The sequence below is a fragment of the Hippoglossus hippoglossus genome, chromosome 5, assembly GCF_009819705.1.
Source record: "Hippoglossus hippoglossus isolate fHipHip1 chromosome 5, fHipHip1.pri, whole genome shotgun sequence".
NCBI classification, from domain to species: domain Eukaryota; kingdom Metazoa; phylum Chordata; class Actinopteri; order Pleuronectiformes; family Pleuronectidae; genus Hippoglossus; species Hippoglossus hippoglossus.
In genome coordinates, this window is record NC_047155.1 from 13,402,580 (window position 1) to 13,416,330 (window position 13,751).

A 13,751-nucleotide genomic window follows, 5' to 3' on the forward strand; every position below is an offset into this window, starting at 1 on the left:
GGCATATTGTTTTAATTAAGTTCAGGCCATTTTATACAGTTTTATACAGTTTGGGCTCAGATAAGTTGTGTTCTTATCTGAGCCCAATTAGGAAAAAATAATATCACATATGTTGATCAAAACATGTTGGCAGTGTGAATTTGCTAGCCTATTTATTTATATGATGAAACCACACACACACACACACACACACACACACACACACACACACACACACACACACACACACACACACACACGCACACACGCACACAGACACAGGTCTGCTAATGCAGATTAGCGGATTAAATAACTTTACATGAAAATATTATATATTAAAGTTTTATACTGTAGTTTTGTTGTTGCCATTGTGTTTTAATAATAATATATATGTTCAAGAATTGAATTTAAAACCTTGAACCTTTCTGTGATAATATCTGAGCAATTATCAATAAACATATGTCAATTTTGAGGGTGCCTATGTCAAGGTTCTTGTATTTGGGTTCTTGTCAGAGAGTAAAATCTAGCCCAAAATTTACCAAAATGACCCTGGACTCCCAATAGTTCATTGTCATATAGAAAAATACTTGTGATTTGGAAAACAAAAGAGCAGCACCTTATTTGAAAACTTGCGTCTGAAACCTTTTCAACTAAATTTCATGATATGTCGAAGGGTATATTGGCCACAGGTGTCTGATTTTATCATGGAGAACCACCATATGTCAGGTCTCAGTTCTCACCCTTCATATTGATTCAGGAAAATGAGCCCACATGTCAGAGCAGAGTGGTGTGTGTGTGTGTGTGTGTGTGTGTGTGTGTGTGTGTGTGTGTGTGTGTGTGTGTGTGTGTGTGTGTGTGTGTGTGTGTGTGTGTGTGTGTGTGTGTGTGTGTGAGTGTGTGGTCCTGCTTTGAGCGACTGAAAGGACAAATGATGAAAGTAAATATTATTCACCTGTGAGATTGTTTTTCAAAAAGATTCCTGGATCCGTAACACTTCACCTGCAGCAGCTCTTTACATTGAGATGCGTTTGATTTGTTTTGGTCATTTTGCCTCACAAACCCTGGATTACTCACACTTCTCCTCGCATAAGAATCTCCTGGCATCCGGGAGCTCCCTCCTCCTGCAGAATCCCGACTCCGAGCCAGTAACCTTGGAAACAGCAGGTCACATATATTATCATTTGTCGGGAAAGGGGGGGAATGGTGAACCATTTGTCTGCCAACATGTCTGGTCAGATTGTATCTCACCACTCAGCTGAACAAATGACTGACAATACACCAGCTGCAGCTGCTCAACTGAATGTGTCAAATACATCAAATGGACAAAAGGTTTCACACCGAACACGTGAGGTCAACATACTCGTGTTATGGTTGAAGGCAGTAAATCATTCTGCTCGATATATAAAGCAAAGCAGTCCATCCTGTTTGTGGCTGCAGAAAATGTGAAAATATCCAGGTTCACGAAAATAAGGTTGATCCTTGTTACAGATGATCCACAGCTTTTTTATTAACTGATATTTATCACGATTACTTCACATAACTTGTGTGTATTTGCGAAATGTCCATGCAAGAAAAGGTTTGTTTTTCTGTTCTAGTTGTCAAATTATCGTGCAAAACAAGATACATAAAATACTGACAGCCTGAGGCTGACATGAAAACAAAATTATTAATTTAGATTATTGTTGGACTGAGATGAAAATGGAGATTATGTTAGTGTTTATATTTGAGTTAATTTGTGAGGAATCCTTCCCTCATGACCTCTGGGAAACAACGTTGAGAATTGAAAATGGCCTGAAGGGGTTCGTTATTTTGACAGATGTTTGATTTGGTTTTGTTTGGACACAAATATTGCAGTTACTCACGCGAGCCCACTTTTCTTTACTTGTTTGATCAGAAATTGTATCTCTCACACTTTTTAATTATGATTTTTTTAATATCACCTGTAACTATATCTGATTGAGGCTGAACATCATCAGTCTTAGACATATTGTATTCAACCAATACTGACAGCTACAACATTTTCCATATTTCTCGTTTGAAAATAAAAGTGGCTCTAAAGAACAAAATTCTGCTTGACTGAGGATGACATAATATAATATGATATAAGTATAAGTCCAAATGTTGAGAGGCATTTCAATGTACAAGGAGAAGGAGAGCGACAGGGGGAGATATAAGGAGACACGCTCATCACAGACATTTACTCTGAGCAGATGAGGGGAGGAGGTTAGTGACAGAGCTTCAGCAAACCACACAACCCACACATCAAACAGGACGCAGTGATGAGCACGCTGCTCCGACAGCCCAAACTAACAGTGCAGAGATTTCCACTGAAGGTAAGCTTCTTTTGTACAGAATACCTTGATTTGATATTAAATTCCTTTGTGTTTTAATAGTTTAAAGGCTTCATATGTTTCCAATGAATTGAATGGATGTTCGTGACATTTTGTTTCTCCATACAGAAGACAGCACCAACTTTTGGATTCTACTCTCATTTAAAATAAAAGGCTCACAAAACCAACTTTAACAGAGTGATTTGGCAGAAAATAGCAGAGGACAGACCCAAGCTGATGCTCTGGAAAGCAGCCCTGGACCTGGGTTTGTGATGTGACCGCTGTCTGCGCCAGAGTGGCGCTTTTACGCACGATGGAGGAGCTTTTACGCGTGCAGGAGAGTTGGGCGCATAATGTTTCGTGGAGCATCTCAAGTCGTGCAAACGAAAGCCATGTAGGAAACAACACAGTGAATCCTTTGAAACGAAACGAAGAAGTGGCCAAAGTGGAGGTTGCCGTCCTGGTGCTGGTGCTCCTGCTCGCTCTGACCGGGAACCTGTGCGTCCTGTGGGCGGTCCACACCACCAAGCACAGCCAGTCTCGGATGTATTACTTCATGAAGCACCTGAGCATCGCTGACCTCGTCGTCGCGGTCTTTCAGGTCTTGCCGCAGCTCATTTGGGACATCACGTTTCGTTTCTACGGGCCGGATCTGCTGTGCAGGGTGGTTAAATACCTCCAGGTCGTGGGTATGTTTGCGTCCACCTACATGTTGGTCCTGATGTCCGTCGACAGGTGCGTGGCCATCTGTGTGCCGCTTCGCTCCGTGCACAAGAGGAAGGATCGCTTCTGCGTGCTCGCCTCTTGGACGCTCAGCCTGGTGTTCAGCGCTCCTCAAGCTTACATCTTTTCTCTGCAGGAGGTCGGGGACGGTGTGTATGACTGCTGGGGGGACTTCGTGCAGCCGTGGGGGGCCAAAGCGTACATCACATGGATGAGTCTCAGCATTTACATCCTCCCAGTGGCTATTTTGAGCGTCTGCTACGGTTTGATATGTTTCAAAATATGGCAGAATTTCAATTTAAAAACCAGGAGGGATCACTTCCTGACCCTCACATCAGACAAGGCCTCAAAAAGCGCGCACCCGCTCTCTCGCGTGAGCAGCGTGAGGCTCATTTCGAAAGCAAAGATTCGCACAGTGAAAATGACGTTTGTTGTGGTGCTTGCCTACATCGTGTGCTGGACTCCCTTCTTCTTCGTCCAGATGTGGTCTGCCTGGGATCCGGCTGCACCCAGAGAAGGTAAAGGCACAAGCAGTTTTCCTTTACGCACAGCTGGTGGAGTTGGGTTTACAATCCTGATTCACCAAAAGCAGCCTCTTTGCTAAAACACAACTTCAGTAACAATCATATTTATGGATTTTTGCAGATATGACTCCTCTTTTACAGTGTGCAAAACACTCAGGGTCACTATAGGTTGAACATCATCTTTGTGCAAGATTTATATTGGTGAGATTATTGTTTATGATGTTATAAAACACAATTTATCTCTAACAATACAACACAAATGTTATTCCTCCACTGTACTGTATGCCTGAGCTGGGCTGCATAAGAAAGTCCACTTATCTTCCACGACAACACAACAGTGTTTAACTTGCGGCAGCTACAAAGTGAACACAGAATAATGGGAGTGTCATTTCCAGTGGTTATCAGTAGACAGAAAGTCCCCAGAGCCACTGGGAAAGTAAATGGACCACAGCATCAAAGAGTTTCTCTCTCTGTGTCTTCCCTGTGGTGGTTTGTATAATTTCCATTTAACTGCAGAGTTTGCTCAGATGTACCGCTCTTATCATCTGAGTTTGCCATTTACTGGAACAAGGGCAGCACAGCAGAGATGACCCATGCATTGTAAGTGGCGCTATCTGAGGGAAATTGCATGAATGTTCATTCAGAGCATTCACAGGGTCAGATAGCCTCGGTCACATTATGCCTGTGTAATCAGCTTCCTCTTTTAGTATTTTCTTTCAAATGGTTTGGTGGTAATAAGGAAAACAAACCCATTAAAGCCATGAAAGAATGTACATTACCGACCTCAAAGGATAATGTCCCCCATATGATTTACATGGATGGACTCAGTCACTGCGATATCAAATATTACCATTTAGTAAACTCTGAAATATTGAATTCTTTGAAAGCCACCTCCGAAAATTGCAACTTGTCATAATAAAAAAAGAAAAATTTTCAGTTTTGTGACAATACATGTTTCCTGATATTCCAGTGTGTTATTATTTGTCATTCAGCTTGAGAGGCAGGAGAATGTTCTCATCTGATAAGAGGCTATAAAATCATCCATCCATCCATTAGCTATAGGACGTCTCCTCTGAGGATTGTTGGAGGGCTGCAGCCAATCAGTGCTGGGGGTGAGAGGGGGGGTCAGTCTCTCACAGTGCTGACATAAAGGGCTTTATGTTTAGGATGTACTGTAAGTGCATGGTTTCGAGTGCAAGTTGTAAGTGCATTTACGGTGCGTTCAAATACACTAATGCTAGTTAATGGTGGAACATATAGCAGCGTCAGGTCCATGGTTCAAATGGATTGCACTTAGTCTCTTAATTAATCATGGGTGTAACATGCAATAAACCAATCAGAGTGTCATCCTCCATTCTCTTTAAAAGCAGGTGTGTTTGCATAAAGGAAGCTGTTAGTGACCTGCAGCTTGTCTGGGGCGTAGGAGATTTGCCAGATAGTACTAGAAAACTCTTCTCTACGAAGTGTGTTCCTGTGTGTGTGTGTGTGTGTGTTCACTTGTGCACCCACTGAGGCGCATATGACTGATCTTGATAATATGCCTTCATAAAAATAGTGAAATACTGCACCATTACGTTCAGATCCAGGTTTGGTTGGTCGAAATCGCAAACGACATCCACTGATCACATCTAATTTTAAGGACATCACACCCATGGGTGAATGAGATGAGCGCTGGACAAGTAAATGACCAACTGTGTCGGTCTGAATCGAGTAGAGACGCTTGCATCATGCTTGGTCTATAGTTTAGGAACAAACACAGACCTGGAGTGAACATGCAAACTCCACACAGAAAGGTCCTCACCGCTGTGAGGTGCTAATCACTGCACCACCATCGGTTCAGTTTATCAAAAACCTTCAAATCACCCAATCTGAAGACATGTGGTTTTCATTGGACGGTCATACTACACAGACAGATCATTGTTTAACTAATCCTTTGTTACTGACAGTAATTACTGATTTGCACAGTACATTAATCGCATAAAATGTAAAATAATTAAATTCTAAGAATAAATAGCTGAACTGATTATGGTATAAGTATGGTTTACACATGTGCATGGGAGAAAGAAACAGAGAGGGGAGGAGGACAGGAGCAATCAATTTGAAATATTTTGGGCAGTTTCATGAACGGCGGACTGGTAGATTAAATATACATCATCTAGTGCACATGCAGTTGATGTTAGCAACTAGATTTCCAAGAAAACATTTGGAAGATAAGTTTCTGTCCATTCCTTAGTGTGAAGGTAAAGATAAGTCATTTCCCACTGACATGTTTACGGATTTATTGCACCCTCTCTGACGTAATGTGGCGTAATGATGAGTTTGCTGTCGCTCGTGCAAACACCTTGAGCACTTTCCCAGCCATGAACTTCCTGTCATATCTTTATTGCACTGAACCACCTGCAGGGGATCCACACATAATGAAGCAGAACCTGACTTTGAGCACTTATGCAGTGTTTGATTAACTTTTAATCCTCAGAATAGTCTTGGATATAGCCTGCACTCTCAATAAAATGTGTGATGGCAGTATAATTAAAATCCTCCATTTGAATGACACCATTATTCCCTCCTTTCTATTTTCAGCTTCAGTCTGAAGATAGTGGTTCTGTCCATCATGATATTGCAGACAAGGGGTCAACATTAGTGTTTTTCCTTTCATTTCAGGCAGAGTGATGAGTTTCCTGTAAGTCAAAGTGAAGATATGCAGGGTTAAATAAGAAAATGCTCTTATGTTGTGGTAATGAGGACTGTATCCTCCGTGACCCTGCACTTCCTGCACTAAATAATCTCTTGTGTTCAACTTATCTGTTGAACAAGTCTTGACAGGTCATTTAGTTGACACTGTACACACCACACCTCCCAAAATAAAGCTATAGCGAGTCAGAACGGCATGAATAGAACAGGTCAGCATTTTGACCACAGAGGAGAAGAAGATGACGTGGACTATATCTCTCACATCACATCAAAGATCGGTAAAAAAAAATGTGGAGGTCTTCCACTTTCCACCATTCCTACATGTCGGGATTCTTCGTGATCCGCAGCTCCTACAATTGGAGATTTAATCAAATAGATTAATGAGATATAATAACGTATGTTTTTTTACTCAGTACAGCCCATTCTAATTGAAGCCAGTTTATCATGTGTCAACCTACTATTCAAGCTACTTAAAATCCTATTTGTATGGCATCCATCAACTGTCTGTATTTTCCTAGAAAATAAATGTGTCTGGGCAGCTGCCCTGGAAAGAGACTGATTTATATAAGATGCAATGGATTGTTTAAACTTTACACAATCTGTGACATCTCATCTTGACTTCATCTTGAACAAATGCAGGTAAATTAACACACCTGTATTTGTTTGAGACATCTCCACTGAGGACTTGGTTCTATATCAAGTGTTTCCAGCAGCAGGACGGCATATACTGAAAATAAACATGATGATTCCATCTTGATGAAGGAGGATGTCATGAAGCACAATGCTGTGGTTCACTGATGTGTTTAAATAGGTTTTTGCCAGTAATTGAGGCCTATAAAGCAGAGATGATTAAGATATAATGTGTTAGGGTAGCCTGCAGTCAAACGTTTGGGTTTGACAAGAAAATATATCATCAGATGATTATCTAAACTCGTCCCAATCCGACCCACTCAGATGCATTTATTTTGCACTGTTAGAATGGACATGTATCGATATCAGGTGTTTTTCTCTGTCTCTCTCTCTAGACATGGCCTTTATCATCGCCATGTTGCTGGCCAGTCTCAACAGCTGCTGCAACCCCTGGATCTACATGTTCTTTGCCGGTCACCTGTTCCACGACCTGGTGCAGTGCTTCTCCTGCTGCTGTCGAAAGCACCTGGCAGACTCCCACTGTGGCTGCGATCAACACGGCAGGCACAAGAGGAACGGCTCCACTTACGTCATCAAGAACACCAGCAGCCAGCGGAGCCTCACGCACACGTCCAGCACGTGACGCAGACGTCCAGCCGGGACATTGAAAAGCCAGCTGAACGCCATCCAAGCATCCAACATGCTGTTGAGTAGTGTGGCAATCATGTCATTCCCACATCTAATTATCTGCTGCGCTGCTGCGGTGGTGGCCATTGCAACGTGTTCGTTTTCCGATGCTTGAAACTGGGGTAAATAGGCAATGCAATCCTCCTCTCCAGAGACCATTCCCTGCACCCAGAGACAACAGACAGCAGAACAACATCTCTGTCCAAACTGTGATGTGAAGTAAGGCTTCTACGCAGGCTACATCTGGCATCTGGCATCAGTTCAAAAGGATTGATGCCCTCTGCTTTCGCAAAACATCGCTTTCCTTTTGAACTCCCTGTCCTGTATATACAGTGTGTCTCTTATTCATAAGAGTTATTTTCTGTGTAAACATAAACAAGTTGTTGTTCATATCCTTCAGTGTTGAAGCCTAAAGTCTTGATGTTGTCCAGACTTGACCTTGAAAGATAAGCGATGGTCACATATTGTACAAAGAGACTCTTTTAGAAAGCAAATTTTAATATTTTGTCGCTCAGTGCAAATACCTTATTTCAAGTAGTGATTGTTTGACCTTTAATGCCACATTATTTTGTGTGCAAGTATTTTATACTCACGTTATTCTATCATGTGTGTGGTTAAATGAAAATGTTGCATGGATTAAGAAATCTGTGAAGAAAAAAATTCACTCTCAACTTTGGCTTAATGCAAAAATGTTCACTGTAACAACTCAAGAAAACAATCAACAAAGAAAATCAATAAGAATTGAAGCAGCAATTTAAGCAGCAGACTGCGTGGTTTCAATGTGGTCAGCAGACTTTCTTGTGTCACAGATCAAACAGTGTTTGTACCATGAAATTCCTTTTATAAATAATTTCCAGTACTTTTCATGTGTGTCTGAACGTCATTGTTTTGATCAACTCCATCTCTGTTTTCTCAGTGTACATGAACCTAAGATTTAAAGCACATTGAACCCAGTTCGGGACCAAGCTGTGAAAATGATTCCCTCTAGTGGCCACAGTGATTACTCCAAGCAACAGTCTTATCTTTCTGCTCAGTGTCTCCGGCTTCATGATTCCATATGATGTGCCAACTTTTTTATACTCAACATATGGAGAGTTTCACTGTCACGATCATATAATGTGCAATCTTACCTCATTAAGAGTGTTTTGAAATGTTCTTTAACTTTGTTTGTCATGGCAAAGGATTCAAAGAAGACCTTGTGGTTTAGAGCAGCACACGGGGTGAAGTTTGAAGATGGAGGAGAACATTCATACATGCAGTTTCAATAATAGCCACATAACGTGGGAGAGATTAGCATCAGTTTAATGGAGTAAGAACATATATGTTATATTTAAGAAAATATTTGATGTATATAAAGTTGATAAGGTCGATATTGGCATAGGAATGAAAAAATCATGTAAACTATTTCAAGACAATTTCAAGATTAAAACAAGAATACAATCTTCAGCTTCTATCTTTTTATTCATGCCCCATTCCCTCACAGCGAGCCAATGGAGGTGTGTATGACCAGCGAGTGGATTCGACCCAGGCACTGGCTCTCAACCAGTCGGCTCTTAACGCCGGGCACGACTGCCCAGATGTGGCAGAATGACACACAAGCAAACAGGAACGATAACAGCAGTGAGGTGGTGTAGCTGGCTTCCCCCAGCTACACCACCCCGTCCACACTGTGCAGGACAGCTGGCTCTGCGATCACGTCCTCAAAGTGGAACTGGAGCCCGTAGAGAGAGTGTGTTTGGTTATGGAGGCTGAAAGAGTCAGGCCGGGCAGTACAGTTTCAAAAAAACACAAAATACTAGACATTCTTTCAGGAAGCAAACATAAATATTGGGGTTAGTGAATGTTATTTTTGTGCTTTCAGTGTCATTTACAAAGTCCAGTTATGTCTGTTATATACGGGTGGTGGCAGGAATCAGCAGCAGCAGATATCTCGTACTTTCCTTTAGAAGAACAAACCTTTTAATGGTTGAATTACGGTGAAATGGCAAATGGTCTGTATTTATAAAACAATTTTCCAGTCCACTCAAAAACAATTTCCAGTAAAAGTCACATTCACGCACACATTCACACAACACTTCTCTACACAGCACACCAGTCACACGCTGGCACAGCCATCAAGGGCAATTTGAACCCACCAGCCTCCTGCTTGGTGGACCACCCTCTCTACCCCCTGAGTCACATAGCAAAGATTCTTACTTAAAAGCCCCCCAGAGAGTTTCAATCACCACCACGACTTGTCTATAAAGGTTAAATTCACCCATGAAATACTGCCTTGAACCAAAGCACCTGTTGACAATAAAAGAAAACAACTTTTCATTGCATCGTAAAGAAAAGCTTTTGATGTTTTGAAATTTCGTTAAAAGCTTAATAGCTGGACAATGTGTTGTGCTTGGCAGCTGTTGGGTCAGAATTATTTTGAGACCACTTTGGTTCAAAACCATTGAACATTTCAACATGAAAAAATAAATAGTCCCCAAAGTCGAGAATTACTGCTCCACTATGTCCCTGCACAGAGAGTTAGGAGCATTTCATTAGACATACACACACACTGCTGAGGCTCGATTAACCTACAGCTACAAATTCATACTGGTGCCTAACAGGTTTCCTTTCATAATAAAGTAAAAGATAGACAATCCGCTCCTTGACCACACCCTTGATCTCCCTGGTGTGGCTGTCCCTCCTCATCACGGGCTCCTGGCTGTGGTCACTGTCAGCCATGGTCCCGCTCGCTCTCTGACAGAAAGAGCAGGCCGGGGCTGAAGCTGAGATAATGAAGCGAGGGGGGGGGGGGGGGGGGGGGGGGGGGGGGGCACAGTGAGAGTCTGGGGTGTGTTGGCTGCTCTCAGAGCCACATGTGGGCAGGGAGTGGCAGTGTGTGTGAACTGGAACGCCACTCAGTGTTATTCCAGTCCTGGATCGCCAGCGAGCAGCTGACAGCTTCCTCAAATAGAGGGTACTGCTGACATACCACATCAAGTACACACACACACACACACACGTGAAGTCCATTCTTTAAGGCAAATGTGACAACTCTCACTGGGTCTGTGACAAAGCATTTCACACAGAGGGAAACAGGCTCATGCTGCATTTCACACTGATCTATAAGAAGGAGCCATATAAAACACTGAAGCCAATATATAAACCAATATAAAATCCAAGAATCAAACTGAAATCTGTTGCATAGATAAATATATGAAGGTAATCACATGTCCTTGTCCTGTAGGTCATCATCTTTCATATTATTCATACATTAGTACAAACTCTGTAACAGACAACGCTTTGAATATTTGCTTCAATCACAATAAGTGGGTTTATCATTTTATTAGCTTCATTCAATTTAATCCACATTAATTATGTTAAGTGTTCAGAGCTCATCTAATTTCAAACAGTAAAAAATGTCTCTTATTGTCATTTCTTCCCAGAAAAACACATCTATTATAACTGGTTCTTCTTTTCTATTCTAGGTTTAAAATGAGTGTCTTCTTTAATCCAAATTACATCCTGATAGTTTTTGCTTCTTGAGGTAAACTCGAAAAATGCAGGAAAATATAACACCAAACCAAAATGTTGTAACAAAATCCTTGAACTACATTCAATTAACATAAAAGATTCTGCTGAAATGAGTTCAAACTGTAAGAAACATAGCCCCATTTTGAAATAAGTAAAAGTGCTGCATGCTTCACAAAAATGTCCTCCTTCTCAGCCACTGTAACAGAGGTTATTGTGAAACTCAGTTTGTATCATGGGATATTCACTCACATCCTCTTTTCAATCCCACTCTGAGATGAAATGTCCTTCATAAATCCTCATGTCCTGTATGAATAATGTAATAAAGAATCAAATGCCCACTTGAGCTCAGTCCATGTCAATATCATTGCACTTGTGCGCATACAACAAACAATCCCAGTGTGGATTAGCTTCCCCTGCGTGAGTCTCATTCTTTGGCCAGGTGGATGCTGAAGCCTGCGCAGCATCTCCCAGCGCTCGTGAAGAAGGGACGCACGATGATGCCCAGCACGATGCTCCATAGGCCCTGCAGCCAGCGGGTGCCCATACGAATACACTGGATAAAGGGACTCACCATCCTGTTACAGGGAAGATACACAATCATCATAAAGAAAATCGTCAGAATGAAGTGTTTTTGTTTTTGATCTCATCTTATTTTACCTCCAGCTGCTCTTGTTTTAGTTGATTCATTTGTTTTAATTGATGTATTTGCTTCAAATTACATTGTATATATTCCTATGGCTTTATATTTTATATCTTTTATTAAATCAAAAAGCTCTTTTTTACCCCTCCTCTCATATTAAGGTGTCCCGTTGTTATCCCATTGTGTTTCCTCCAATATCCAGACAGTGAAAACCAGTAAGTAGTTCTTCAGTGATTCATTATTGCACTTTCATAGGATGTGGCAGTTTTTAAGTGCTCAGTGACTTAAACACTTATGGATTATGGATTTCCCACAATGCATCTACATAACATCAATGGCTTTTGAAAAAGGACATTTTGAAGTTTGATTTTCATAATAAAAGATCTACTCAACTATTTTATAAAATGTATTTAATGTGATTATCTATTTCAGAATTTATTTCAAGATCTTTATCGAATGTTTAATATTTGGGAGTTGAGGCTGCATAGACCATATGTGTTTTTGATGGAGGTTCTCTGGCCAAATTAAAGCCAAAGTATTGCTGTGGTTAGACACAACACAGAGTTTGTTGTCATGTTAATACTATATATAATATCAATCCGGAAGGCAGCAGGATCTGAACCTACCAGATGTGGAAACAGCTGAGGATGGCAAAGAGGAGGCCAAAGATCACCGACATGGGAATGGCCAGAAGCACAGTGACGACCCTGTAGATCCAAACCCTGCACACCTCAAACAGGGCGTGGCTCCAGATCCAAACTCTGTCGCCACTGCGCAATGACACTGGCTCAGCAATCACATCCTCAAACGTTACCTGGAGACACAGAGAGAAGTGATGCTGAGGCCACAGAGGCGAAGAGGATGATTCACCTTCAGCATGGAACACATATCCACTGGAGGGCAGTGCAAGGAGAAAATCAGCTTCCTGCTTCTCAACATTTGGAATCAAGTGTGAATAGTGTTGATAAAACAAAGTCACTGCAGAGGAATGCGTTACCTTGAGGCAGTCATTGATACCTCGGGGGTCCCTGACGTTAATCAGAGGCTTTGTATCGCTGATTTCCACGAGCATAGAAGTATGAATGCTGTCCTCTTCCTCCTGAGCAGGATGGGCCCTCCACAGCATCTGAGGTTCCTCCCCATTATCAAAGTCGTCAGGGTCACTGGAGTCCTCCAAGTCAATCTCCACTTCCTCTGAGTCTTCCCCTTTCACCGTGGAATCCATCCGAACATGTGAGGCAGACACTCTCCAAGAAAAGCAGAGTGGATGTCCGTGTCTGCACCAACAAGCTCAGACTGAGGCCGCTGGTCGGACTCCACGGCTGGCTGCATGCACCAGGGTTATATTGGGAATGTTACGGTGCCCTGGATGGTATTTGCAGAGTGAGGATCATTTTCCTGTCCTGTGGGACGACACGAAGGAGGGGGGGATATAAATACTGTGAGCATGGAGATGACCCAGTAAACACACTGATGCAAGCTACAGGGAATGGCATCACACAGACACATACATGAGACAAATCTGCAAACGTGTGACAAAGGAAATCCGTTCTATTCGGAACATTTAGTGATTTAGAGATTTAAGTGTTATTGCCTTGTTGATTTCATTCATTAGAATTCATTTTTTCATTCATTCCATTCATTTTCAAGTCTTTCTTGCAGTTAAATAGCTGACTGTTGTCAGAGAAGGAGTCGGGAGGCAAGACACTCCTGCCCCCCTCTGGCCTATAATAGAAATTAAATGTCCTGCTAAAATGAATTTCCTCAAGAATCTAGACTGGCACTCAGCAGAGCACAAATCAGCGAAGGCCATCAGTCTCCTTAAATCTCACAAACTCGATATGGGACATTAGAGAAAATGTAAAAATCTACCCTATCTTGCTATGTTAAAGAAACGGGGGTTCCTAACTCTGGTTGAAGACCAAAATTAAATAATCCTTCCATTAAGTTTCGTTTAAATCTGTCCTGTAGTTTTTGCGTAATATTGCAAAAAAAAAGAAGAAAAAAGGACAGAGGTGAAAACATAATCTCCTTGGC

At 41.7% G+C, this 13,751-nt stretch overlaps 2 protein-coding genes and 1 long non-coding RNA gene across 3 annotated transcripts; 1 reads left to right on the forward strand and 2 right to left on the reverse strand.

Moving 5' to 3' along the window:
* The first annotated feature begins 2,013 nt into the window (after positions 1–2,013).
* oxtrl (oxytocin receptor like) lies at positions 2,014–9,341 on the forward strand. Its single transcript, XM_034586366.1, has 3 exons — positions 2,014–2,312; positions 2,439–3,550; positions 7,273–9,341. The coding sequence occupies exons 2-3, from the start codon at positions 2,623–2,625 to the stop codon at positions 7,518–7,520; spliced, it is 1,176 nt and encodes a 391-aa protein (XP_034442257.1). The 5' UTR covers positions 2,014–2,312; positions 2,439–2,622; the 3' UTR covers positions 7,521–9,341.
* A 541-nt stretch (positions 9,342–9,882) lies between these two features.
* LOC117761986 lies at positions 9,883–10,744 on the reverse strand. The gene is made up of 2 exons (XR_004613906.1): positions 10,378–10,744; positions 9,883–10,112 (listed from the first exon to the last, which is right to left on the reverse strand). It is a non-coding gene; the product is annotated as an uncharacterized LOC117761986 (long non-coding RNA).
* A 134-nt stretch (positions 10,745–10,878) lies between these two features.
* Positions 10,879–13,046, reverse strand: zgc:172270 (uncharacterized protein LOC100136849 homolog). Its single transcript, XM_034586385.1, has 4 exons — positions 12,712–13,046; positions 12,341–12,528; positions 11,491–11,649; positions 10,879–11,414 (listed from the first exon to the last, which is right to left on the reverse strand). Exons 1-3 carry the CDS (start codon positions 12,937–12,939, stop codon positions 11,499–11,501), a joined length of 567 nt encoding a protein of 188 aa, XP_034442276.1. The 5' UTR covers positions 12,940–13,046; the 3' UTR covers positions 10,879–11,414; positions 11,491–11,498.
* Between the last annotated feature and the right edge of the window lie 705 nt (positions 13,047–13,751).

Bases quoted from the DNA above. Each gene is read 5' to 3' on its own strand.
- oxtrl (XM_034586366.1), top strand. From the start codon at position 2,623: ATGGAGGAGCTTTTACGCGTGCAGGAGAGTTGGGCGCATAATGTTTCG. The intron at 3,551-7,272 runs GTAAAGGCACAA...CTCTCTCTCTAG, and splicing joins TCCGGCTGCACCCAGAGAAG to ACATGGCCTTTATCATCGCC.
- zgc:172270 (XM_034586385.1), bottom strand. From the start codon at position 12,939: ATGGATTCCACGGTGAAAGGGGAAGACTCAGAGGAAGTGGAGATTGAC. The intron at 12,529-12,711 runs GTAACGCATTCC...CTGTGTCTCCAG, and splicing joins GTATCAATGACTGCCTCAAG to GTAACGTTTGAGGATGTGAT. The intron at 11,650-12,340 runs GTAGGTTCAGAT...TCCCTGTAACAG, and splicing joins CTCAGCTGTTTCCACATCTG to GATGGTGAGTCCCTTTATCC.